The sequence below is a fragment of the Myiozetetes cayanensis genome, unplaced genomic scaffold (genome assembly GCF_022539395.1).
Source record: "Myiozetetes cayanensis isolate MyiCay16 unplaced genomic scaffold, myiCay2020 scf3, whole genome shotgun sequence".
Classification (NCBI taxonomy): domain Eukaryota; kingdom Metazoa; phylum Chordata; class Aves; order Passeriformes; family Tyrannidae; genus Myiozetetes; species Myiozetetes cayanensis.
In genome coordinates, this window is record NW_026087521.1 from 14,706,437 (window position 1) to 14,731,351 (window position 24,915).

General features: G+C 41.0%; 1 protein-coding gene across 9 annotated transcripts in view; it reads left to right on the plus strand.

Moving 5' to 3' along the window:
• The first annotated feature begins 7,351 nt into the window (after positions 1 to 7,351).
• KIF21A (kinesin family member 21A) overlaps positions 7,352 to 24,915 on the plus strand; it is an 87,510-nt gene continuing 69,946 nt past the window's right edge. For 6 of the 9 annotated variants that reach the window (XM_050323482.1, XM_050323484.1, XM_050323486.1 and 3 more), the window contains exon 1: positions 7,353 to 7,578. In XM_050323482.1, coding sequence (XP_050179439.1) covers positions 7,535 to 7,578 — 44 coding nt within the window. In that variant the 5' untranslated portion in view covers positions 7,353 to 7,534. Of the gene's footprint in view, positions 7,579 to 24,915 lie in introns of all 9 variants that reach the window. The other 3 variants (XM_050323489.1, XM_050323490.1, XM_050323483.1) reach the window with 2 other exon arrangements.

Here is a 24,915-nt window from a genome sequence, read left to right on the forward strand (position 1 = left end):
AAGACCTATTCTTTACCCGCCCAGCCCTCTGTTGTTCAGATGACTCTCCGCCCACTTGCTCTTCCCCAAGCTCCCGTGCTGCCTGTGGCTTGTGGTCCAAGTATTGTCTAGATAATTAGTCATGTCTTCACCCACCTTCCATCCTTATTTTTTTGTTATTAACATTTATTGTTTTAATTGCGGTAATGCCTAAGGATGCCAATTAGGAAATCGGACTTCATTGCAAAAAATTGTACAACAAGCTCTAAACCAAAGAACTCACACCTGGGTCTTAGGCACACCAAGTCTAGTGAATATGTAGAGAAGTGGGAGGAAGCCTGGGAGAACAGCACAGGAAAATAAGGTGTTTACACAGAGTACTCAAAGAATTGGTCAGCAACTAACCTCTGCTAGCAGTCATTAGCAGGCTCTGTAAGGAAACAGAAAATTTCCTGGCCTCATTGGAATTAATTTCATCTGGGTATCTTACCAGAAATAGGGAACTTAACATTGATTTCATCTGAAATATGCTAGGGTTTTGATGTTTGTCATATAAATATGTAATTTTTTTCTCTCTCATGTAGGGTAGATTGGCAAGGCTGCCCAGAGGAGGCTGCCCTGCAACTGCTAATGCTGTCTGTGCTCACAGCACACATACAGAATTCCTGTCATTCAGTACCTTACACAAGGCTGAACCAAAAATTGAAATCATCGTGGTGGAGGGGGAAGTGGGAAGGACAGGGGAAGGATGAGGATAGTATTGGGAGGGACATTATGAAAAATCCATCGTGTTGGGTAATTGTATCCTTAAGGCAAAATTTGTGTTGTGCAACTGTGACACATTCAAGTCTCAACAGCCGGTTAGGGTGAGAGGCAGCAGAAATTAATTTCCCGTGCAGCTTTTGTATTAATAATTCATCTCATTAAGGTGTGGTCTAATAGTATTTGCACAGGCATAAGAGTCAGCCCTAATGCAGTTTTTGACAACCATTTCTTCTACAGGCATCTGCGATTCACGTGTCCCTCTGGCCTCAACTTCTCCATACAGGCTTTGGTTAAGATCTGTGAAACAGCTGGCTACTACTCTGTTACTTTGGAGATATTTTGTAGTCTTTTGCAACAACATGAAGAAAGCATAACATTCAGCCATCCTGATCATGTTGGATTTATTTCAAGGCATTTGTGAATCAGAGCCAAGAATCAGGTTTAGAAGCACAAGATTCTGACCCACAGGACCTGGCTAATCTCGGGAGATATTTAACAACCCAAAAACCCAGTAAGGTTTTGTCCTGCTAAGGCTTGAACTATTCTCTTCTTCATACTCTACTGAGTAGTGCTACCATAAATTATTAAACTAAATTACATTATTGTAAAGGCTACTTGCTGGGTTTTTTTTCCCCTCATCTCCGTTGTTTAGGTTCTTCCTTTAATACCTAAAGAGGCTTCCAGTTGCCAGGGCACATTTGCAAGATTTTACTGCAAAGCAGCTGATCTCAACTTTCAGTTAACCAACAAATCCTTAAAACACAGTGACATAAAAGGCATGTTAATCCTTGGTGATATCCACTGATTTAAGTCATGAGTCTGATTAAGATCACATAGGGGAAGTTTTCTCCAGAGATGTGGTAAGCCCTGTTCTTTTTCATGTGTTTTCTTCTAGTCTAGCAGTGCTTATTCAGTGGGGATCTAATGTATATGTGTGTTACATGGCATATAATACAATGCATATATTCATATCAGCATATTTACCCTGATATGATCATCTGAGTGCAGATAACAGTTACAGTAGTACAAACTACAGCACTCCTCGGGCCCAGAAGAAAGATACATAAATCTATGGGCATAAGCACAGTTTTGTCATATAACACAACCACTCTGGGCTGCCAGGAGCAGAAGAAAATGGTACTGCTTTGTTAACAATTATATAGGTAACACAGTAAAATTTTCATGAGTGAAAAGCATTGGTAAAAAATTAAATTTTCTTTCTTCGTCAAGTATAATAGTGTAGCTAGCAGCTGTATTCACATTGAATCCTCTGCTCAGCTCCAGATATGATCCCCTCCAAATACGATGTGTTTCTTTGCATTATATTTTCTCCTCTACAGTTCATTCTTTTTCTGGAAGGTGCATGGAAAAAACCCTCCTCCTTTCTTCTTGCCTCAGAGGTGTCTGATGCTACTTTTTGTTTTGTGCTGATCAGCTCCAGAAACAAACCTGCAGAGCCATTGCTTGGCTTTGACTCCAGAGATCCCTCTTCCTTCTCCACCCTGTTCTTTCTGGTTTCTCTACCTTCTCTCCACACACATCTGTACTAAACCAGCCTGTTTCATTTCCTTATCTGGTGTTATTCTGATTACATAAACATCACCCTGTACTCCTTTTTTCCTTCTCAACTTTGAGGTTACTTCCCCCCATTCTGTCATGAGCCAAGTGATAATTTCCTTCAGCAGCTTGCTTTCTTTTCCACAGTTATAGGAAGCAGAGGCTCCCCTGTTGCACATTTCAGCCTGCTGGTTTAGAGTAGCTTAACACTTTTGTTTCCTCATTGTTATTTAATCAAAAGTCTCAGTGAGTGATGGGAAGAAAATGGAAAGCATTTGAAATGTCTTTTTAGGCTTGACTGCTTTCCAAGACCTGTAATTTGAAATGAGAAGCCAGTCAGAGAAGAAAAAAACTGCTTCTAGAAAGTTGCTTAAAAATCACGATGTAACAGCTTTTAGAAGTTTAGTTCTGTTTGTAGTGAAGATCTTTTAAAAGATGACTATGGAAACTCCTAAGGTTCTTGAAAGCTCAAGGCATCATACAGAAAATGCAAACAGAAGTTTCACTGCCAAGTAGAAACCTGGAAGCACTGTATACATTAATGTTTATTAGATAAAATGGGGAGATTATTGCTGAAGCATGAATGTTGCTGACTTAATTTCCATAGGCAACAACTCATGAAACCCAGCTGCATAGGAGTCTAGTTACGTTTTCTGTGTCAGAAGATACTGGAATACAAGGAGTTATCAGGTCACAGAGTTCATAGGACAGATGTGGGCAAGCAAAAAGCTGTAGAGAAAATCTGTGGTCACTTATACGAGCCAAAATATCTAAATTTTTCAAACTATCATATGAATGAATATGATATAAATTTCCCCTCATTTTAATGTATATGTTATATCATATTTGCATATATATTTAAGCTTCATGGTGTGCCATTCCAGAAATCACTGAATAAATTGTGGCTTGGCTAAAAACAGTTTATTTAATACATACATTCAAGAAAACAATAGTCACAAATGAGATGGTATGCTAGCTGATTATGTTGTGTGTGTGAATTTGATAAAACAGCATGAACTATGCAGACAATGAGATTTAATGACATTCAGAACAAGACATCAATATTGTTCTTTCATGGCATTTGAATATTTCATGTTGCACTGTCTGTATCTGAAAGAATATCTGCCTTCCATAATGGTGGGTAGGTGCCCAGGTCAGGTGCTTAACTCGTCAAAACCTTGTAATTTTCCTTGAAGCCTTCTAGAAGTCATGGAGCAACTAGTTTATTTGACACAGATTAATAAAAAATTAGTGTTTAATATATTATTACCCATCTCAATGAAACTATGTCACCTCCATTACTCAAGAGAATCTCTTCTCCAAACTAAATGATATATTCAATAGGTCAAAGAAATAAGCAACTAACAAGTCAAATCTTTGACTAAATTGGCTTATTTAGCACTCGTAAATTATCACAGTTAAAAAAAATTGAATGGAAGTGTCTTCTATTTTAAGTGGTCTATTTTAATTAGAGATTTCAAAACCAACTGGTACAGCATACCCACAGCCCATACAACTTGTCTGCAAACGTACATAGGTCAAAGCACAGGGCTCTGACTGAAGTGGATCCACTTGGCTCTCTCAGGTTGTGTACAGCTCAGTGATTTTAGCCAGCTTTTGATGCTTAAAGGAACTCCATGGGCAGCTTCACCATCTGTGCAGTGTGTGCGTGTGTGTCAATCAGAGCACTCACCCTTCCAAACACAGGTTTTTGTTTGGTTGCCCAGTGAAAGAAGCTCATGGTGCTGAGTCATATGGCAGGGGAATGGAGGCGGTGACAGTGTAACAGCCCTCACCAGGGACGGCTGCCAGACAGAGATGTTCTTTGCAGTCCTTTTGTAAGTACAGAGCAGGGACCGGAGCTGTGAACTCCCTCCCTGCTTCCCTGCCTTGCTGTTTGTCCCCTCTCTGTGAACATCTGCAGTTGATCGGGGGGTGACCAGAGGTTGTGTTTACCTGAGGTGTTGGAGCCATAGGAGAGACAGGGTGCTCTACTGCAGGCTCTACCTGTAGGCATGCTAACTGAGGAGTATGAGCAGAGGGAACCTTTTGGAAAACATCATTCATTAGCTGGGAGATTGGACACATCTGCAAATGTTACCCTTTAGCTTATACAGCTTTATATAAAGATAAACAAGACATTGGCAGTTTAGCTACGTACTTGGACAATTATAAAAAGGGAGCTATTGTGCCCTTATTTATTCAAGTTAATCAAACAAGGAGATGAATAGGATGTTGGAGGACTGAGGCCACTCACATTATAAGAAAGGAAAAGCAGATTTGATTTAAGTTTCCCAGTGCAGCCAAGTTAACAGCATAGCACACTGCTTGTTTACCTCGGACAAGTTGGGAAAAACCAAAATAAAAGCTCATTTTGACAGAAGGGTTGTATGCTTTCTGGAAATGGGGAACACAGAAAAAATTGCTGTTAAAGAAACAGGACTATGCTTTCTGCAAATGGAACACAGAGAAAAATTTGCTGTTAAAGAAACAGGACCTCGGTCTTTTATCTGCTTTACATCTTAAGGGATGCAAATGAGGCAATTTGCATAAAGTATGACAAGAAGCGAAATGTTTCTTGCTATATTAGTTTCAGAGAAGTCTGGAATTGGAGTGAAATATTTAAGATAGAAAATATGTATGTAATACTGTAGAACTGAAATAACCATAACCTAGAATAGAATAGTTTTACTATAGCACCAAAATTTATGACTTCCTGTTTAAGCCAAATAAGGATGACAGATCTTTGTCATTAAGGTCTGAAATCTCTGAATACCAACCCATCTATGTACCTAACACTCAATTCAGGGGGATTTCTGCCAGACTTTTTAATCTGCTAACTTCATTTTCATTGTGGAAGAGAGAGGTCTGGATGTAGTCAGGCAGAAGCAAATGTCTGAGGGCACAAGAGGCCAGAACAGAAATGGCCCTGGAAAAGTCTAGAATATGATCCTGGGTTTGAGCATCCTTTGGTTGCTACTCCCCACAGCTCGTGGCAAACTGGAGGCACTGACCTAGCAGGATTTTATGGGCATGGGCAACCTGATGTGGATGAGCTTTGCTGTATTGGGGCCCATCCAGAAAAAGATGCTGTGAGAAACAAATGCAGGAGGATGCAGCCAAGGTATAAGTTTGGCTTGAGTAGCTTATTACGTAAACCTTGTAACTGCGTCAGCTGAAAAAAATGCATTGGATACTTTTGGATAAGAAATAGCAACCTTTTCCATAGTTTTAGAAGTTTTATTGTTAGCTTGATTTGTAAATCTGGTGCACATAAATTGTGAGAACCTAATTATGCGATATGATTCCACTCACTGTGAGTGGAATTGTATTTTCAATACAATACCTGCAGATGTATGAGACAGTCATGAGTGTTCAGTCCCTTCTAGCTGGAAATGTCCTGAACTATGAGACTTCTGCCACTTTCATTTCAAGGCTATTTTGTATGAATGCCAACACAATTCACCTGCAGGAGCTTTTCCTTTATTTATCTTGCCCATTCCATAATACATTGAGGCAAAAGGTGGAACAAAGCATCTGGCCTATGGCATTAAATAGAGAATAATGAGTTGAGAAGCCCAAGGAAATGTAGTCTTTACTCTGCCTGTATCAGATTCCCTCAGTGATTTCATACTGAACTATCTGTATCTTCATTTTTCTGTCTTTCGGACAAATATTAGTGTATCTCAGCAATATGGTATGTGGCTTAAGTCCCCCATACTTGCAAATGCTGCTGGAGATTTGTGTATTGATGCTGTGTAATTCAGAAGAAAGCAGAGGATCATCATTTTGTATAGCAACTTCCAGGCAGGTCGTTTTCTAGAAACAATCTAATTTCTAAACAAATAGAGAAAAATAGAACAAGACAGAGAAAATAACTATGAGAAACATGCAGAGTAATAATAATACAATGGGTTTCTGTTGAGAATGGGAGACTTTTGAAAGATTCAGGGGCATGGCTAGAGGGTCCCATCGTGTGGGGAGACCTCACCAGCTCATTTGTGACAGAGACTGGGGCTTGGGCGTGAACAGCCTTTACTAACAGAAGCAAAACAACTTGAACTGCAAGGTTTTTAGCATATCATTACGAATTCAAATCCGGACCTATTCTGATGGAAAATCTTCCCTAGGAATGCGAATTGTTTTGGGCAAAATAGCCGGGCTTGTTTCCTGGCAGGGATACTATTTGCATCAAAAATTAGTGTCATCCGCCCACTCAGTTTCCAGCTAAAACCCAGGCATTTCATTAGCGAAGTGAGAACAGCGATGCCTGGCTGGAGAAGCCAGGGCAAACAAACCCGCCAGCACAGCCAGGAAGGTGGGAGAGCTCAGCGCTCCTGCAGGCAGGGCCAGCACAGGGCCAGGTCTCATTCCTGCCCGGGAGAGGGAAATATGTGGAAGGGCAAACGGCCCAGCCCTGGCAGGGGGGTAAACTCCTCTCTCCCAGGAAGGAGGCCTCGAAAGCTGCGTGCAGGGCCGTGCGAGAGCCGCGCATGCTGACCGTGCGGGTGGAGAGCTGTGTGCAGGCGAGCTGTGCAGTTGTGAGGGAGCGCTGAGTGCGGGCGTGTAAGTGCCACGCGTGTGTCGGTGTGGGCGAGCAGGCACGGGCAAGCCGGGCACCACGGACGGCCCCGTGTGCGCCCACAGCCGCCAGCGCGTGCGAGCACGCTGCGAGCGCACGGTGGGCAAGCACTACACGCGTGTGTGTGTGTGTGTGTGTGCGTGTGTAAACGCAAATGCCAGGAGAGCGTGTCCAAAGAGCAGGTGTGTGCAGGGAGCGCCGTGCGGGTGTGTGTGGGGGCCGTGGCCGTGCGTGTGCGCAGGGCCGGGTGCCCGCGTGTGCCCGGGCCCCGCGCCCGCCGCGGCGGTTGCCCGGGGCGGGGCCGCTGACGCACTGCGGCTGCAGCGGCGGACGAGCTGGAGCCGCCGGGCCGGGCGGCCGCTGACCGGGGCCGCGGCTCGGCCCGCCGCCGGCTGACTGGCAGTGCTCCCCGCCCAGCGACTGGGAGGGCAGGGCCGCTAGGGAGGAGGAGGAGGAGGAGGAGCGGCGGCGCGAACCGCCCTGCAGTGCCGCGGCTCGCACCTATTCATTCAGTCACCTAAAATGGCTGGAGAGAGGAGGTGGCGGAGCAGGAGGAGGAGGTGAGGGGGCAGCTGCAGCGGTGCCCCCACCTCCTCCACGGCCCGGCGGCGCTCCCGACAAGGCCCGCGGCCGCCCCTCGCCCGCGGCACCATGTCGGGCGGCCCGGACGAGAGCTCGGTGCGGGTGGCGGTCAGGTGAGGGCCGGGGTGCGGGTGGCGGTCAGGTGAGGGCCGGGGTGCGGGTGGCGGTCAGGTGAGGGCCGGGGTGCGGGTGGCGGGGGGTGCCCGTGCCCCTGTCCCCGCGGCCGTGCGGGCTCCCCACCCGCGCAGCGGCACCGGCGAGGCACAAATTCCCTGCAGAGAGAGGGCTCGCCTCGCCTTGGCTGCTCCTGCTGAGCCTCTTTTTTTCTCCTCGCAGCAGTGGGAAACAGCCAGAGGAGCGGGGGGAAAGATCCCCACCATTCTGAGGTCTTTCTCACTAATTTTTTCTAATTTTGAGCAGTGACCCTAAAAATATTCCGGGTAATTATAGCCCGGTGCTGCTAGTGCTTACTCATGGAAGCAGGGCAGCCCCTGGACTGTAGCGATGCCGTTTGCATCACGGAGCTTTGCGAGAGTGGATCCTGGCAGACTGATATTTTTAGAAGGATAAAGGGTTTTATCCCGCTGAGGCTGTGTCTGACCTCACACACTATAGGAATGAACTCCCACAGGGCTGCTCACAATGCACAGAAATAGGTATATGTAGAAGTCTTAGTGGGAGGGGAGCTTAAATAATTTTAAAACATCAGTTAATTCAAATTGCTCTTTAATCAGAGATAAAAATCTGCTGTTCCTCGGAGAACTCTTGGCTCTTGTCGGTTTTCTATGTGAAAATACTATTTTATTGTTTGAAGAACTTCCAGATTAGCCCACGGATGTCTTAATTTTCAAGATGTCTTTACATGATTCAAACACGAGGAGAAACATATATGTGTGTGTATATATCTGTGTCTATGTATGTATATATATGTCAATGTTTAGGGCTTAATTGTGATATTGAATGTTGATTTATGTCTTTACTTGAAAAAAGTTTCTTTATGTTATATGCTGGCACACTTGCAATATTATACCACGAGAAATCAGACTTTAGGGGAAGGCCTGTTTCTTCCAATGGATCTTTGGAACCATTTCATACATCTTACCTTAGGGACTTCAAGGGTTGTTCAGGAAGACCAAAGGGTGGTGTGGGTTGGGGTTTTGTTTTGTTTTGTGTTTTTTTGGTTGGTTGGTTGGTTGGTTGGGGGTTTTGTTTGTTTGTTTGGGTTTTTTGTGTTTTTTTTTTTTTTTTTCCCTCCGAAGGATGTAGAAATAAGTGATGTTACTGTGTGCTATGGTTGGTACGTGTGTGTAGGGAGAACGGTGCAGTAACATCTTCAGTAAACAGGGAAACACCGCCCCTGCATGATAACAGGAGTGTATGCTGCAGTTGGTCATTAAAGTCTGATTGCAGTAGCATTTTTCTATGGAGAGAGATGCTTTTGTGAGTAGTATCTGTCGAAGCATTTTTCACATGATGTACAGGGAGGTATGATTCCAAAGCATAATTAGGTTGTATTTTTAAAAAGGAAAATATGAGATAGGTGTGATCCTAAAAACAGGGTGTGTTACAGGTTTACAGACTGCTCTGTTGTTTGAAGAAAATATTAAATATGTTCTGAGCCAAGAGAAATAGTGATGTAGAAGTTAATTTACAAATACAGAGGGTTGTTACAGCCTGGAATTAAAAACCTTCTGGTAGAAATATTTTTATAGTTGTGTGTGATGATTAGAAATAATATATGGCAAACAATTTGTAGAAGTGAGTTAAAATCACCCAGCTGTAAGTCCTGATAACAAATTTCTAATGTCACAAGGTGTATTTCTGCACTATAATAATTGTCTAACTAACATCTTGTGTCTGAGTGCAGTTCACTAGTAATGAAGAATTGCATCTTTCCTCCTGTCTGCTTGCTTTCTTTTGGCAGATTAACTATTCATGCACAAGATTTCCCCCTCTCTGTTTAGCAGTCAATCATGAACAAAATGCACAATTATTTTTTTCCTCTCCCAGTAGCTCTTTGTAGATGGTTTTATTTTTTTTCTGATTGTGTATTTTGTACAGTCCTATAATTCAACTGATTTTGCAGCTCACTATGTATTGGTGCCATGCTGTACCATGCATTATGAATATTATATTATGTTTCCCTGTTGGTTTTGTTATTCAGTTCTTTCTGGCAACTTGAGCTTAGTTCAGTGATGATCTCCACTGTTGTGATGAATTAGTCGTTGTGTTTTGTATGTGTGTTTCCTGAACAAGGCTTACTCTACAGCTGGACCAGCTTTTGGTTTGCAACCCTTGTGGTTGCAAGATACTGCAAAGGCAGATTGCACTGAGTTTAGTATGAAAATGAATTTGCTTAAACTTTAAACATGGGTTATAGAATAGACATCTGAAATTGTTTAGCAAATTATTTTTCCAGAACCTGCTTATCTCACCTAATTGTATACAACAGGATTAAAAAATACTTCATTCTTTCCAATTAGCACCACCTTTAAGCTATCATCTTGTATGCTAATTGCTCCCCATTTTCTTCAGTGTAATGAGTTTGTGACTGATGAGCTAAATACTCCGGTTTAGTGAAGCATGAAAGCTGAAAATAGTTTGGCAGATAATCCAGTAACTAATGTTAAATTCCCCAATTACGAAAACATTTCTTTCTCTATTGTCACCCACCACTGAAAGACATGTGGGCTTAGTTTTGATGATGGTGTGCAACTTCAACAAAGAACTTTGCTCTTTGTGTGACTGTGTAATGTCTGCGTTCAGATACAGAGAGCCCCCATGATAGTTATCTAATCAGATGTTTTCTTTCTTCTAAATGTGAAAAGATACCCTTCTTGTAAATCTAAAATTGCTGTCTTGCTTTTGCAAGTGTCTTCTCAGCATATGAAAAGTAACTTTTGACAAGAAGGCTATGAAATAGTATCAACATCATAGGAAACTGTTTTGAGTTCACAAAAGGATATACATTATAGTTTGTAATTCTTGTGAGTCTTGCCACTTCAGTGATGTCCATAGTGAAAATGCAGCATGTAGGCTGCTGGCATGCTGGGTAGATGAAGTTCTCACCTAAGATTTACATCCCCAGCAGCCAGTGGCCTCTGTCTGTTACTGGGTTTTAGAGTCGTTGGGGAAGGGACTGGATGGGGTCACTGCAGTCAGAGGTGCACTTGCTTTTACCCTTTAACCAACCAGACCTGAGCTGGGTCTCAGGAATTGAAGTGGCTCCAAGAGTTAGTGCCTATCCTTGCCCCATGTGGCTTGGAGCCATGGGGTTAGGATGTCCTAAGGGTGATGATCCAAGAAGACAAGAAAACTGGACTTCAGTCCTTTGGATACATGCTGAACAAGGGAACTTTTGGAGAACAGTAATGTTTGGATAGAGCTAACCACAAGCCTTGCATGGAGCACTACTATCTGATAAAGCATGGCAGTATGTCTGTTATGTCTTCTCCATAACAGGATCCAGATAACAATGTAGAACATTGAGGGAAACTGCCTTCTAGTCCTCTAAAGGTGAAAGATGGCCTTGATCCACGAAGAGCTTTGGCATTGGTTGTGTTCTTGTGAAAGATGGAGCCCAGCTGAAACTGGGCAAAAGAAACAAAGAACCAGGGGAGAGAGAAGTTTTAGGGGATGGTGTTTTATAATCAAGTATGTTTAATTAATTAATCAGTAAAGAACAGTTGTGAAAGTTTCCCCTTTTCATCATCCTTGGTATGTCTGTGTCCGTGCCTTCTTCCCTGCTTTAGCAAGGGTGCTTCACTACTACTGCTTCGTGTTCTTTGTGTTTCATCCCTCAAGCAAGGAAGGGAGTGTTGCTACAGTCCTCACTTGTGTGATCCAGCCACCCAGCTCTGCCTTGAACTGTCTAAGAAGTTCCCTTTTCATACCCACCTGCATGTCTGCCACATGTTGTGACACTGCTTCACAAAGGTGAAATGTTGTTTGCCAAGTGTGGAAATTGTGTGCAAAATATAATGGAATGACTGTTAAATTTTTTTAATAACAGTAGGAGTAACTAGTGCAGCTGATGAATTGAAACCATACAGCCTCTGTTTCTGGTATCCCAAAAGGGAGGTGCAGTATGCTAGGAAAACATATTGATTACTAGTTCAATTTAGGAATGGAGGTTTTTTGGAACTAATCAAGCTGATTGTGGCATGACAGAAGGATACAGTGTTGACTTTTGATTAGGCAAATGGGATATGTTCATCTCTTGTAACCTTAGCTTTCCACTGCAAAGCTTTGTTATGGGAATGCAGAATTTCTTTTCATACCCCCAGTTCTTGAACTATGTGATCGGTTGGGTATATGTAGGTTTGTTTTTTTTTCTCCTCTGCGAGTTTCTATGTGGTTTTTTTTTTCTCCCCATGTGGAATCTGCTGTTTGTTGTTGTCACGTCTCCCTCTACCTTTTAATCTTTTGCATTCCTCTTTTTAAGGATTTTCTTCTAATAGCTTTTATACTGAAGTTTTCCTACGTGTTAGTTCCAACTACTGTTAAATACACTAGGACGGAAGCAGCTGAGTGGAAGAAACCTGTCTTTGACAGGTGTGTTTTAAAGCACTTTGATGGCAGCTGAGATTGATTTTCTTTCTTGGGCTGCTCTTCTGCAAACAGTTACAGCTGTGTTTAAGCTTCCCTCCATGAATGGGTCCTCAAATGTCAGATGAATGAACGTGTATGCTGTGGTGTATATTATAAGCTCTGGAGGGCAGATACTCATTTCATGCTTCCCATACAGCGCTAAGCATTCTCATAAATCATTCTGTAACTAGATAAGCAACAGTAGACTACAGTATTGTCCACTGACTCCTTAAAATGAACCAAAGTTTTCCTTTTAATAGACAGTAATTACTACCTATCTGTAATCGTGTGAAGCCGGGACAGTTTTTTGGGGAAGATATCTCAAAGTAACTGTGTTAAAGAAGTTCAGCAGTCTGTAAGTTTGCAAGCATGCCCCATCAAAGAAAAGAAAATTATCAACAGTATTAAATAGTAAGGTGTTGGAAAACAAGTCTTTTGCCCAGAGTCTCTTAAGGGAAAACTACATAAGAGATCTTGTTTTTGGAAAGCTCGAGTTGCAAATCTTTTTGTTAGTTTTGGTGTTTTTCTTTGCTCCTTGACTTAAACAAACATTCCCTTGTCCTTCACTGAAACTTCACTCTACCCCATCCGTATGTTTTGCATTTTAGCTGAAAAAAAGACACGGCACCATCTGCTGCTGAATTAATTCTGGTTTCATAATATCTGGCTTGATCATCCGTTACTGATATTGCTTGGGGCAGGCTGAAATCTGTGATCTTGCTTTCTAGGAAATAAACTTTCCCTTCCACCACTCCTGTTGTAAACACAAACTCATTCTTTGTTGGACGGGAAATAAATCCTGCTTGGGCCTTGTGTCTTGAATATAGGAAGAAGAAAAAGCAATGAGTGCTGTACATGGGTGGTCTGTTCATGCTTGCAGATGAATTATATTTTTCACTTGCCACTTCCCAAAGTTTGTAGAAGACTTGGGAGTTTACTTTGCTTTGAAAATCCATTGAGTTAGTCACCAATTTCTCTTTAATGGTGTTGTCTTTGCTACTTACTATCTATGAAAAGTTAGGATTTGTATTGTTGGTCTAGACATGCCTTTATTACTGAACTCAAGGCTTCACATTTTCAGGTGTACCGTGTGACTTCTGTAAGTTCTTCTCTAGTAGCTGAATGACCCTTGTGCTTGGGATCAAGGGAGCCTTGCTCCCTCCCTCTGCTTTCCCTTGATTTGCTTTAAGTGTTTTATAGATTGCCCTTGCTGCCGACTCAGAGATGGCTGCTGCAATTCTTGCTTTCATGTTCTGTTGCCTGATTACTGCTGGGGAAATAAAGCCATTTTAGGTGCCCTTTTTTTGAAAGACAATATTCAGTATTCTGCTGTATCTGCGGCTGCCAGAGCAGAAAATTTTTGTTATGGTAATATTATTTCCATGTAAAATACTTGTGAGAAGTTAAGTATCATTTGACCTGGTGAACAAGAAAGTTTAATTAGAAATCAAACCAGATCTGAACAAGTCTAGCAAGAGTAACTACATGAACTATGCCTTTTTCTTTGCTTGTTCTCTTTCTCTTCTCTTAAATTGTTTTTTTGTTCATTTTCTTCCTACCCTTCCTTGTTTTTTGGTAGTTCTCAATGTTTATTTTCAATTTTCCTTGGTGAAATATATCTGCTCCTATGTAACTATGGGGAGAAATGCTGCCTTATTTTTCAAAAATGGTCTTGTTTGATGTATTTACTATAGCAACAGGATACAAATGCAGAATAGTAGAAAGATTTTAAGGTCAGTGTCACATTGAGTTTGATGCATAGAGAAGCAGAATGTTCAACAGGTATTTTAATATGTGAAAAACTGATTATTCAGAGCTTATGATTGATTAGCATAAAATATTTCCTGAATAGACTCTGAATGGAAATAACAAGTGTGTACCATCTGGTCCTTTATTCTAGTTAGCATCCTCAACAGATTTGGCAAAGTTGGTCACTGCTGGAATAATTAATTTTTGTGTAAAGAACTTTTTTCTTTTATAAATCAGCTGACAAATGCTTGGCTTGCTGTTTGGGACAACGCACCCTTTAAACATCTTTACATCTTTAAGTCTGCCTAACAAAGATGAATGACTTATCCTTTCAGCTTGTTTACTCTGGAGCTTCAACACAGAAAACTGAGAGCAACAAGACCTTAGTAAAAGGTTGTTATATGATTGTTCTGTTATACACAGCAATTTATATGCATTCAAGTGGAATAGTGCACTTCCATTATTGGCTTTAAAAATGGATTAAAGGATTTGTTGTTTAGGTAAATCTTAGTGTCTCACTGGTGGTTCTTGCATTCACGCTGCTGTAGGAACTCTGCTCAGTTCTGTTGTTAGCAAGTATCTAACTCTTTGCAGGACATTTTAGATATAATTTTTCCATACCAGCTCTTAAATACTCCAGGTTTCTTGAAATCTTTTCCCTTGTACACTCTAACTTTGAAGGATACTTACTTTCCCTTTCCTTTATGTGAAGTGTAATTGATCTTTTAAAAATATGAATAAAACAGTATTTTCAAGGTGAATAAGAGTTAAAAGATTAGAGCTTGCTATAGCATTACAGTTCAGCTACCAGAGCTGAACACAGGGAATGTTATCAATAATAGGACTAGACAGAAAATGTTTCCCTTTTGTGAGACATCTCAAAGTCTGACACTTATCTTTTCTTCTGTGTTCCCTTTTGATAATGGAAGAATTTGATCAAAGAGGCTCCTCTGTTTATGGGGTCTAATCTCATCTGGGACCTTGGAAAAAGGTATTCCAGATCTTGAGTCAATTGTCCAACCCCTTAGTTATTGTCTTTGAGCTGTGTATTTTTTCATTGACTGTTTTTTCCTTCCATTTATAATCATGTTAGTTGTCTTTTGCTTAATACTGCTAAGACAAATTTAAAGGGACGTATTAAGCTGAAAAGAGACTATATTAATTATGGGACTTGTTAGTAGTGTTGCTTAAGAAATTGTGCAAATCATCAGTAATGGGTTAAAACACAAAAGAGCATCCTCTAGAAATATATTGCAAAAAATGAAATATAGTCTTGCATGATTGTGGGGTCACTGTCAGGATTGCTAAGAAATGTCCCATGTACAGTATAGCCCTTAGCATTGTGTTGAATGGAGAAAGTGGCTTGTCTGGGTTCCTTTGAAGCATCTGGTGACAGGTTGCATGTGAGACTTCTTGGAATAAAGTGATAGGAAGGTAGACTGACTTAAGTAAGATCTGTGTTTATATAATTTATTCAAAATACTGAAAATTAAGAAGTTACTTTTCTAATTAACTTTGTTTTTCCAAGTCAATAATCCTTAGCATTCATTTTCCTGGACATTTCTTTGGCGTGGGGACTAATTGGGAGATGAGTCCTGAGACCTTTTGTGTCATTCCAAGTAGCTCATTATCCCAAGGTCTTAGAGTTGTTAATCTCTCTCTCAGTAGTATTGATTTGCCAGCTGCAGCAGTGCCTCTTAGTTTGTACCTGATTCTGCCATAGGACGCAATCTCTGTGTCCCCATCTCTCCCTTACGAGAATATGAGAGGGGTATGAGTGTGAGCTGTTTTTTTTTTTTAATGTTCTTTTTCTGCTTTTACCTCCCCATGCTCCATTGGTACTTTATTTATTGTCACCTTAGAATTATGTCGTAAGGTCCTCAGGCCAAAGATGTAGCATCAAAGTAAACGCTTATGATATAAATAATATATGATGTAATATCATGAGAAAAGCAACTAAAACCTACTACAACATCTGAGTTAGCCATTGCCTTCACTGTAAAGTCTTACAATTAACAATTCTATATATGGCTTTGTTCCTCCCTCTCTCTATCATTTGTTTCTGTGAAGGGGAAAAGGAATTATGCCTCTACCAGACACTTTGATCTGCAGGAAATAGCTGACTACTCAGTTTTTTTTACCTGCTAAGCAAACATTGGTTTAGTTGTCACTCTGCATAAGTTGTTCAGGTAAGGTTTATTTTACTTACTAGTCTTAAATAAATTCTTTTTGAAGTCTGATCTTTAATTTTAAGTACCTGTGAAATAATTATTTTCAGACTCTGTAATGTGATGCCTTTTGAATTTTTCCTTAAGAGGTATTATCTATACACATTACTTTGCAGGCTAGGGGTGTTGATACCATCTAAACATCTGTATTTTCCTAATTAAAATTATATTGTGCGTGTGAATTACTGGTATATTTGGGAAAGGTTGTGTTGTGAGCAAACTGTTCAAAATGCATTGAAGACCAGAAAAATATTTTCATGTTGGGTTAAGGGCGACTAAATATCTGAATGTATATTTTCTAGATGTGATCAAAAAGAGAAGGATTCTACTTGTAAGTGTTTGAAGAGGCAGTAGATCAGAGCGGAGGCCACCTGTTCAATCTATATCACTTAGAGCACAGCTTATGCTTCTGTCTAATCTGATCAGTCAGTCCATCACTCAGGAACAATGAAATTGCCAGTCTGATCTTCATTTGCAGAACTCTGAGTTCAGCAAAAGTGGATTGGTGTTCAGTAAGCTGAAATGAGATGTGACATAGGACTGAATTGGTATTTGCAAGTAAACTATTTGAGATTTAAACATCAGTATAATTAAATGTCCTTTTTTCTTTTTTTGAACTCCCGAAAGCTTCAGACTTTCAGATTTTAGGGTTTTGTTGGGATTGTCATTGTGGTGTGATGTTTTTTTTTGTTTGTTTGTTTTGGTTGATTGGTTGGTTAGTTCATTGGTTTTATTTTTTGTTGGTGTTTTTCTTTTCATTTGTTTTCTTTATTTCTTTTTCTTCCCCACACAGTCCTCAAAGTGGTCTGCATTGGCTGTTCAACACACTGTCCTGGCTCTGCATTTTCAAATATAGCTGTAGATCTATTTCATTATCATTGTTAGCAAAGCTTTTAGGAACAGGTGGACTTTTCCTTCTTCTCTAAAGATCAACAAATAAAGCTTTGGTAGGCCCCAAAGAGGAATCATAGAATTGTCAAGGCTGGAAAAGACCTCCAAGAAACATTGTACAGTTGAGAGCTTCAAATGAAAGTGCTTTGTTCTGTGCTTGCAGCCCTAAAAACAGTGCTTCTGTTGATTTTTGAACTCTCATGACTGCTGAGTGCAGAGATGACTCTCTGGGAAGAGGAAAATGGTGTTGCATAAAATGGTGTTGACCTACATCTTGGTTGCTACTTGACTGAAAAAAAAGGGCTGGTGCACTCTCTGATGCTGTTGTAGGCAAATGTTCAAGGGATTATGAATAATGTGTAAATATTAAGCATGAAACAGCAGTGTTGTAGCAAAAGAGGAAAATTAGTGTAATGGAAATTGGAGTCCTTACGTAAGGAGCAAAGAAATCCATACCCTTTGGTTAGTACTGCTGATGTCTAGTGTTAGGTTTTGAGTCCTGCTGTTCAAGAAAAATGTGGACTAACTGAGGGGAATTGAAAAGAGAAGGCAAATGACTAGAAAACATGACCCCTCCCATAGTGGGACGTGAGGAGGGAAGATTGGTAAGAGACTCATATTGAAATACATGGAGTAAAATATGGAGTAAAAGGGAATAAAATGTTCTCTGTGCTCAAAGTGAAGTCTATAAAAAGTAGTAGATTTAAATTCTGGTAAGAAAAGTAAAAGGAAGAAAATCTTTTTCTGTTGTAAGAATGGATGTCCTGGAATGATTAGTCTCTGGGGAATTGCCCATATAGGAGACTTCTAAAAGCAATTCAAACTGATAACTGCCAGGAACATTTTGGATCAAGTTGATGGTGCCTTTGTCCAGAAAGGTAGAGTGGGTAAATAAACTCTGACCTTCCAAGATTTTTTTTCCACCTCAATTGTCTGTAATTCTGTGAAGCTGCATGTTGAGGGCCAGGATCTGAATTCAGCACAATCGAATGATCCCATTCAAATGTCAGAGTGTGTTCACAGAGGTGTGATGATGTCCTCATGAACAGTAAAGCCTTATGGCTTTCAAAGGGTAAGCTTAGATTAATCCAAGTTTGAAGTGACCTCAGGAGGTCATCTGATCCAACCTCCCACTCAAAGCATGGCTAAAACTAAATTCAGGTGAGATTTCACAGGGCTCTATCAAGTTAGATCTTGGAAAAACCTCTCAGGATGGAAATTCCTCAGTGTCTCTGGGCAACTAGTACTTGACTGTCGTAATGTTTGATGGTCACATTTTTTTCCTTATGCCAGGCTGGGAAATCTTGTGCTTTGTTTTATGACCAGTGCCTCTTGTCCTCCCAGTGTGAATCTCAGGAAGGAGCTTGGGCCTGTTACATTTGTTACCTTCTGTTCTGTATTGGAAGAGAGCAGACAAGGCCTAAAAGCCTGGAATGTATTGAAGGACTCTGTGTCTATGATCTGTTGGAAAGGTGAGATGCATGGGACACCTTCAGCAAAGGGTGTGCAGCCTCTTCTCCAGATAAGTTCCAAAGATGGTAGAGGGGATTCCTGGGGGACTGGCAGTCATCCAGTGGTGCTGGTGATACGGCTGCTACTAGGAGGTAACGTGTTGTAAGCATACACAGCGTGAAGTACTGGAGGCTTTAGTTTGTTTGTGTGGTATCTATACTCCTAAAGTCTCTACATTCACCTCATATGATCCTCCTCTACTTGTTTTGAGGACTCTTTCATCATAAATGTGACATTGCTGCTGCGAAGGCATTCAGAGTGTTATTCAGTAATTGATAAGTCTGCTTTCCTCTTCTCCCACCAGGAATACGTGGTGCTCACCTTCTGCCTGCATTTTCTTTTCCACAGTTTAAGCATACTTATTATTTTGACCAAGCTGACTAGTAAGAATAATTAATCTCCATCACTGTTTAATGTTTCTTTGCTTTTCAGATGTGCTCTCCTCAGCCATCTTGTAGAACAATCGCTTCTCTTTCCCTGTCTCTGACTGTTCCTGTTTCATTCTTTCAGTCATTCTGGCTTGTTCAGACAGTATCTTCTGTGTGGCAGAAAGAAATGCGTCCAATAGTAATTGGTTCATCACATGAAGCATGTGATAATCTTGTGAATACAATCCAAAAGCATCAGTTAGTTACCTTGGAGTGGTTTCTTAAGACTCTTTGGAAATTAATTGTAATTTGTGCATTATCTGTTTTTGTCTTGTGTATGATAAATGGGTTTTTTAACTTGCTTTATTTCTTTAGATTTGTGTATTCATAAAATGGATGTGGAGCACTGGGCAAAGTTAACATTTATCTTGGTTTGTGTTGTTTGTATTGTTGGATGCCTGCCTAGTATCTGTAAGAGTTGTCTGGTTGAAGTTCAATCTTTTTAAAAGAGAGAAATGTATTGGTAGACTGAATGAAGTGCTTCAAAGCTCATATGTGTATTTCTTGAATTTATATGCTTTTGATTTCTCAGATTGTAGCTAGGAAATGTTACTGACTTTCAAATTTTATCAGATATGTCAAGGAAATAGACTAAATGTGGTCTAGCTGGACAACTGACTGCTCTTTTTATGCCCATATTTTATAACTTATACATGCAGTTATCACCTTAAGATTAAACTTCTTTTGTGCAAGGCTATATGTCTATCCAAGGAATATCCAGTGCGGCAGAATGCTTGTCATGTCCTGCACTGTTGTAGTGGTAATTGCTCTCCACTTTTGCCACCTTCTCTTATATATTATGTGTCCTTGCTTCAGTGTGCTGGTGTGAGCAAATGCCTGGTTAGGGGACCCTGGCCCCCTCACTTTGAAGATTGGAAATAATTAAATAATCTGTGTGACTTGTTTTAGGTATTGCTCTTCAGTATGGGGTTAAGCTACAAAGACATCTGCTGCTATTTATAGGGTTAGCTCTGGTGTTGGAGTAACAATGACCCCATGGGGAGACTCCTATTGCTTATTGATCTAGGTGCAATTGGAGTACAAAGGTATGGTATATTTTCAATTACTTTGGAAATAGCTGAGAAGTTTTGTTTCCAAAAGGAATGGACATTCAGAGTTCTCTCTCTCTTCCTCCACAGCTAGGTAGGGATGATGAGAAGGTGTAGAGCCATGGACTTTTCAGTTTTATTGTGAAGTCTCAAAGGTTCAAAGACAGTCAGATTTTTTTCTTTTCTTCTAATCCATAAGTCTTTCTGGATATTCTTATTGTGTACATTGCATATTGGACTTTATCAGTTCAGTGTGCTTGTGAAAATGAACAAAAATCAGAAGAGCTGCACAATGACCTCCCTTATGTGGGATGTAGAGTTTTGTCTTTTTAAAAGGAAAAGTTGTATTTGGCCATTTTTTCCTCACTTGAGTTCTGGTGGAGTTTGTTTAAATTGTTGGCTAGGGTAGGTAAGAAAGGACTACACTTACCAGTTTTCATTGTGGTGTTTTTGGTGTGGTTTGTTTTTGTTTGTTTGTTTTTGTTTTGCTTTTTTGTGTTTTTTTTTTGTTTTGTTTTGTTTTGTTTTGTTTTTAGTTTACAAAACCCCACGGTACCATCAAGAATTGCTAGAGGTACTGAAGCTATCAGTTTCTTCTGTCAGCAAGTTTTAGGTGGAGTGTCATTGCTGGACTATTTTTCAGCTGCTGGGTCTTTGTGTTACTCCATTTTTGCTGTTGTTGCAAGGCCCCTCTGCCAACAGTGCTGCTGCAGATTAAACAACTTAATGCATTGCAATGGCTGCCTGGAAACAGGGGGCTTAAGTCTTGTTACTCTGAACGGTATGTGGTAGCTCCAGATTAGGATGGTGATGGGTAATACAGGAAAAACACAAGAGATGGTGTACAATTTTTTTATTCGTTCTGACACTGATCTGACATATTGTGTAACACCAGTCAGCTGGATTTGATTGAGAATCCAATTATGTGTTTAGTTATAAACATGATTGTGTTTGAAGTGAAAGCAGTCCTGGTCTCCTTTAATTTGTGCTAAGCAATCCTGCTCCCTGTCCTGAGTCTTTCTCACTTCACTGGTTTCAATTTGCCTTGATTCCATTCTTCAGCCACTGATTCTTAGTTCAGTGGTCTAGAAATGGTTAACTCTGGGAAGCAGGGTTGGGAAATAAGCTATTTGTAGTTTCCTATGGGCCTTGCTAATTATTCATGTGATAGGGCTTACGTAAGGGTAAGGGCTGCATTGCAGTTGCACTTCATTTGATGACAGAGTTCTGTATTTCTGTGTAAACAAAAGTCTGTTGATAAGGCATGGACAAGCAAAGTCTATAGTTGAAACCAGGGAGAATATAAACTTTTCTGGGAGGGTCTTAAGGTGCTACTATCTGCTTAGGTGCCATGTTTCTTAAAAAAACCCCAATTAACCAAACAAACAAGAAACCCCCTTCCCATAAACCACTTTGTTGAAAAAGAATTTTTTTTAAGACCTTCATTGCTGTCTTCCTTGCACTAGCCTTTCTTCAGATTCAGTGTTGAAATCACTTAAATCATACAATTAACATTTTCTATAGCATGACTTAGCAAAAATATTTAAATATTTAAAACAGTGCAGACTGTTTTCTCTCTTTACCTTTGACACTGAAATAGTAAAAGCAGACTCTATTAGAAAAAATTAGAAGTACCTGTTTTGGAGAAATCTGGAAATTCAGGGGGAGAAAAGGATCGATCTATTAACACTCTTTAAGCCTTTGTTTAATACTTGCCAGAAATTTCTTTAGAACACCACTTTGCTTGAAGTTTTGTCTAAATATTCAAACTTTTTCTTTCTAAATATATTACCTTAATGTATGCTGGAATAAACAGCCCTGTACCTCTTCTCTCCATCCCCCAAATGTTGTCTATAGTGCTGAAGAAAATTCTTTAAATGGAAACAAGGTTGGCCAAAACACTAGAATTTTGTTGTTGCTGAATTATGGGGTTTTTTGTTGTGCCTTTTTTTTTTTTTTCCTTTAAGTTTGCTGTAAGAGTAGAGGTAGAATTGGTTGAAGCTGAGTGCAGCCATGGAGTGGAAGTCAGTACAGGTGTGAGAGACAGCTATCTGATTTGTAGCTGTTGGTGATGCAGAGTATGTGGCTTGTGCTAACATCCATTCTTCTGGCTTCATGGTGCTGGTGAGGAAAACTGTCTGAAACAGCCTTTAAGTTATGGACTAATATATGGATATCTATGTCTCTATATGGCTTTTAATAAATGTGTGACCCATTGTGAAAGCTTTATATAAGCCTTAGTGTAATACCTTTCCTGACCTTGAGGCACTACCAGTATGTCATTAACCCATTATTTTGTGTGAACTCATAGCTTTCCGTTCCCCGGTGAAGTTCCCTCTTAGTTTCTGGAAAACCTTGTGTGCACCTCTCTTCATGCACTGTGCTGTTAGGTCTTATTTAAGCCAAAGGAGCTCTTCTCTTGTTGGATATTAAGTGCTCCAAGGAAAGAGATAAGTTTAATGAATTTTGTGGCAGGGACTGTAGCCATCTCAGATAGTTTTACTGTAGTCTTTATCTATAAACAGTTACCATGAGCTTAAATTTCTAAGGCAATTTGAAACAGTTTATATATGAATACTTATTTTGAAAGCATCTATGCTACCTCCAGTGCATGAGGGACTATGAACTCTGATGCAGACAAACCACAGGTAATTTGCATTGATGATTTCTGAGAGCAGCTGGGAAACGCCCGATTTAGAAGTATTAGGTGCCAAGAAGAGCTGATTTAATTGAGTCAAGACAAAGAATTGGGTTTTGACCCTGAAGAAGCTTGTCAGAACAGACTTTTGTCTGTGTCCCCAAGGAGCTGCAGCCGAGTGTTCAGCAGACAGAAATGATCCCAGGATCAGGTGTTGCTGCTTTGTGTGCACTGGTGCTGAGGGAGACTGGCGGGGCAGTGCCCAGGCCAGCAGCTGCGCACAGCAGAGGAGGATCGTTCCAGAAACGGAGTCAGAGCCTCCCATGCCTGTGATGTAAAATGGAGACAGTTGCTTTTAATTTGTGTGAGCTACCCTGCTGCATGACTTTTTTTTTTTCTTTAAAGTGACTTTGCATTAATAGTTTTGGAGTTCTGTTTGGATTTGTAATCTAATCAGGGAACCTGAGACCTAATGAGAAATTAAGCCCACAGCTAGGACATGAAGTAGAAGGTGCTTAGCCTTTCTGTTAGGCCAGCATAAATAATGGTTGTTTAAAGCAAGTGTTAGTAGCAAGGAAGTAACTAGTTCTTTCTACAGTATTTGTAGTATATGCTGAGAGTCCTGTGCACCTGTCACTTTACACTGTGGTGCGTTACCAGGGTGCACTTGTTTCGTGGATCTACTCTGTCCTGGAGCTAAAGTTTTGGTGAAATATACTGGTATTAATATTAGTGGTAATTCCAAACTGTAAGCTTGCTAATGCAGTGAGGTCTGCATGCCAGTACCAATTAAAGCAGGAGAATGACTATTTCCACACTCAATTTGTTTAGCCTAGCCAACAAGGAGTTCCTACTTGCCCCGGAGTGGAAGCTAAACTGTTAGAAAACCAAACAGCCTTTTCTGTTTTGTATATTATCAAAAGTGTGAAGAACATGAAATCAGCCCATACTTTCCTGGTGAGGTAGTGGAGCATGCTCTTTTCACTTTGTTAGGTTAAAGTCTCCAATGATATATTGGATATTGTAGTCAATAAGTGAATAGTTTTAATGAAGTAGAGGTGGTATTGAAGCATCACATCTTTAACTGCAATCAGGTTAAGCATCAGTCGATCAGCTTTTGAATGTTTTCTTCAACTTAAGGCATTCTCTTTACATAGAGAATGTTCTTCTATACTGGCAGTGAGGAAATTTAATACCCTAGACAATGTGGACTAAGCCAAAGTACCTGCAGCTTGTTTGCCCAATGTAGGTATCTTTTTCTAGATCAAACAAATAAGAGATTAAATATTCCAGTTATTAATATATGGTTGTGGGATGACCCTGGCTGGATGCCAGGTACCCACTAAAGCCACTCTCACTCCCCTACGCAACTGGACAGAGGAGAGAAAAAATAACAGCAAGGGATTCATGAGTTGAGAGAAGAGCTGGGAGAGGTCACTTACTACTCACTATCATGGGCAAAAAAGACTCAAAGTGGGGATATTAATTGAATTTTATTACTAACAGAGTCAGAGCAAAAGAGTGAGAAGTAAAATAATCTTAAAAACACCTTTTTCCCACTCCTCCTTCCTTCCATGTTCTCCCTCCTCCCCCCAGCGGTGGAGGGGGATGGGGAATGGGGCTTATGGTCAGTTGTTGTTTCTGACGCTGCTTGGGGAGAGGAGTCCTTCCCCTGCTCCCATCGGAGACAGTCCTTGATGGACCTCTCCAGTGTGAGTCCACCCCTCGGGCAGCAGTTCTTCCCACACTGCTGTCCCATGGGTCACTCCTCCATGGGGTGCAGCCCTTCACAAATGAGCTGTACCAGTGTGGGTCCCCCACAGGGGCCACAAGTCCTACGCAGGAAAAACCTGCTCTAGTGTGCATTTCCCTCGCCACGGGCTGCAGGTCTCCAGCAGGACCCTGCGCCATCCTGAGCCTTCCATGGGGTCACAGCCTCTTTCAAGCATCCACCTGCTCCAGCATGGCCTCCTCCATGGGCTGCAGGTGGATCTCTGCACCCCGATGGTCCTCCTTGGGCTGCAGGGGCAGAGCTGCTCCACCATGGTCTGCACCACAGACTGCAGGGGCCACAGCTCTGGCACCTGGAGCACCTCCTGCCCCTGCTTCTGCACTGACCTTGGTGTCTACATTGTTGCTCACATGTTCTCACTCTGCTCTCCCCTGGCTGGAATTTTTCACTGCACAACAACCTTCTGTTCTTAAATATGTTATCACAGAGGCGTTACTATCACTCCTGATTGGCTCGGCCTTGTCCAGCAGCAGGAAGCCCATCCTGGAGCTGGCTGGCATTGGCACCACCAGACAGGGGAAGGTTCTAGCAGCTTCTAACAGAAGCCACCCCTGTAACCCCCACCCCCTGCTA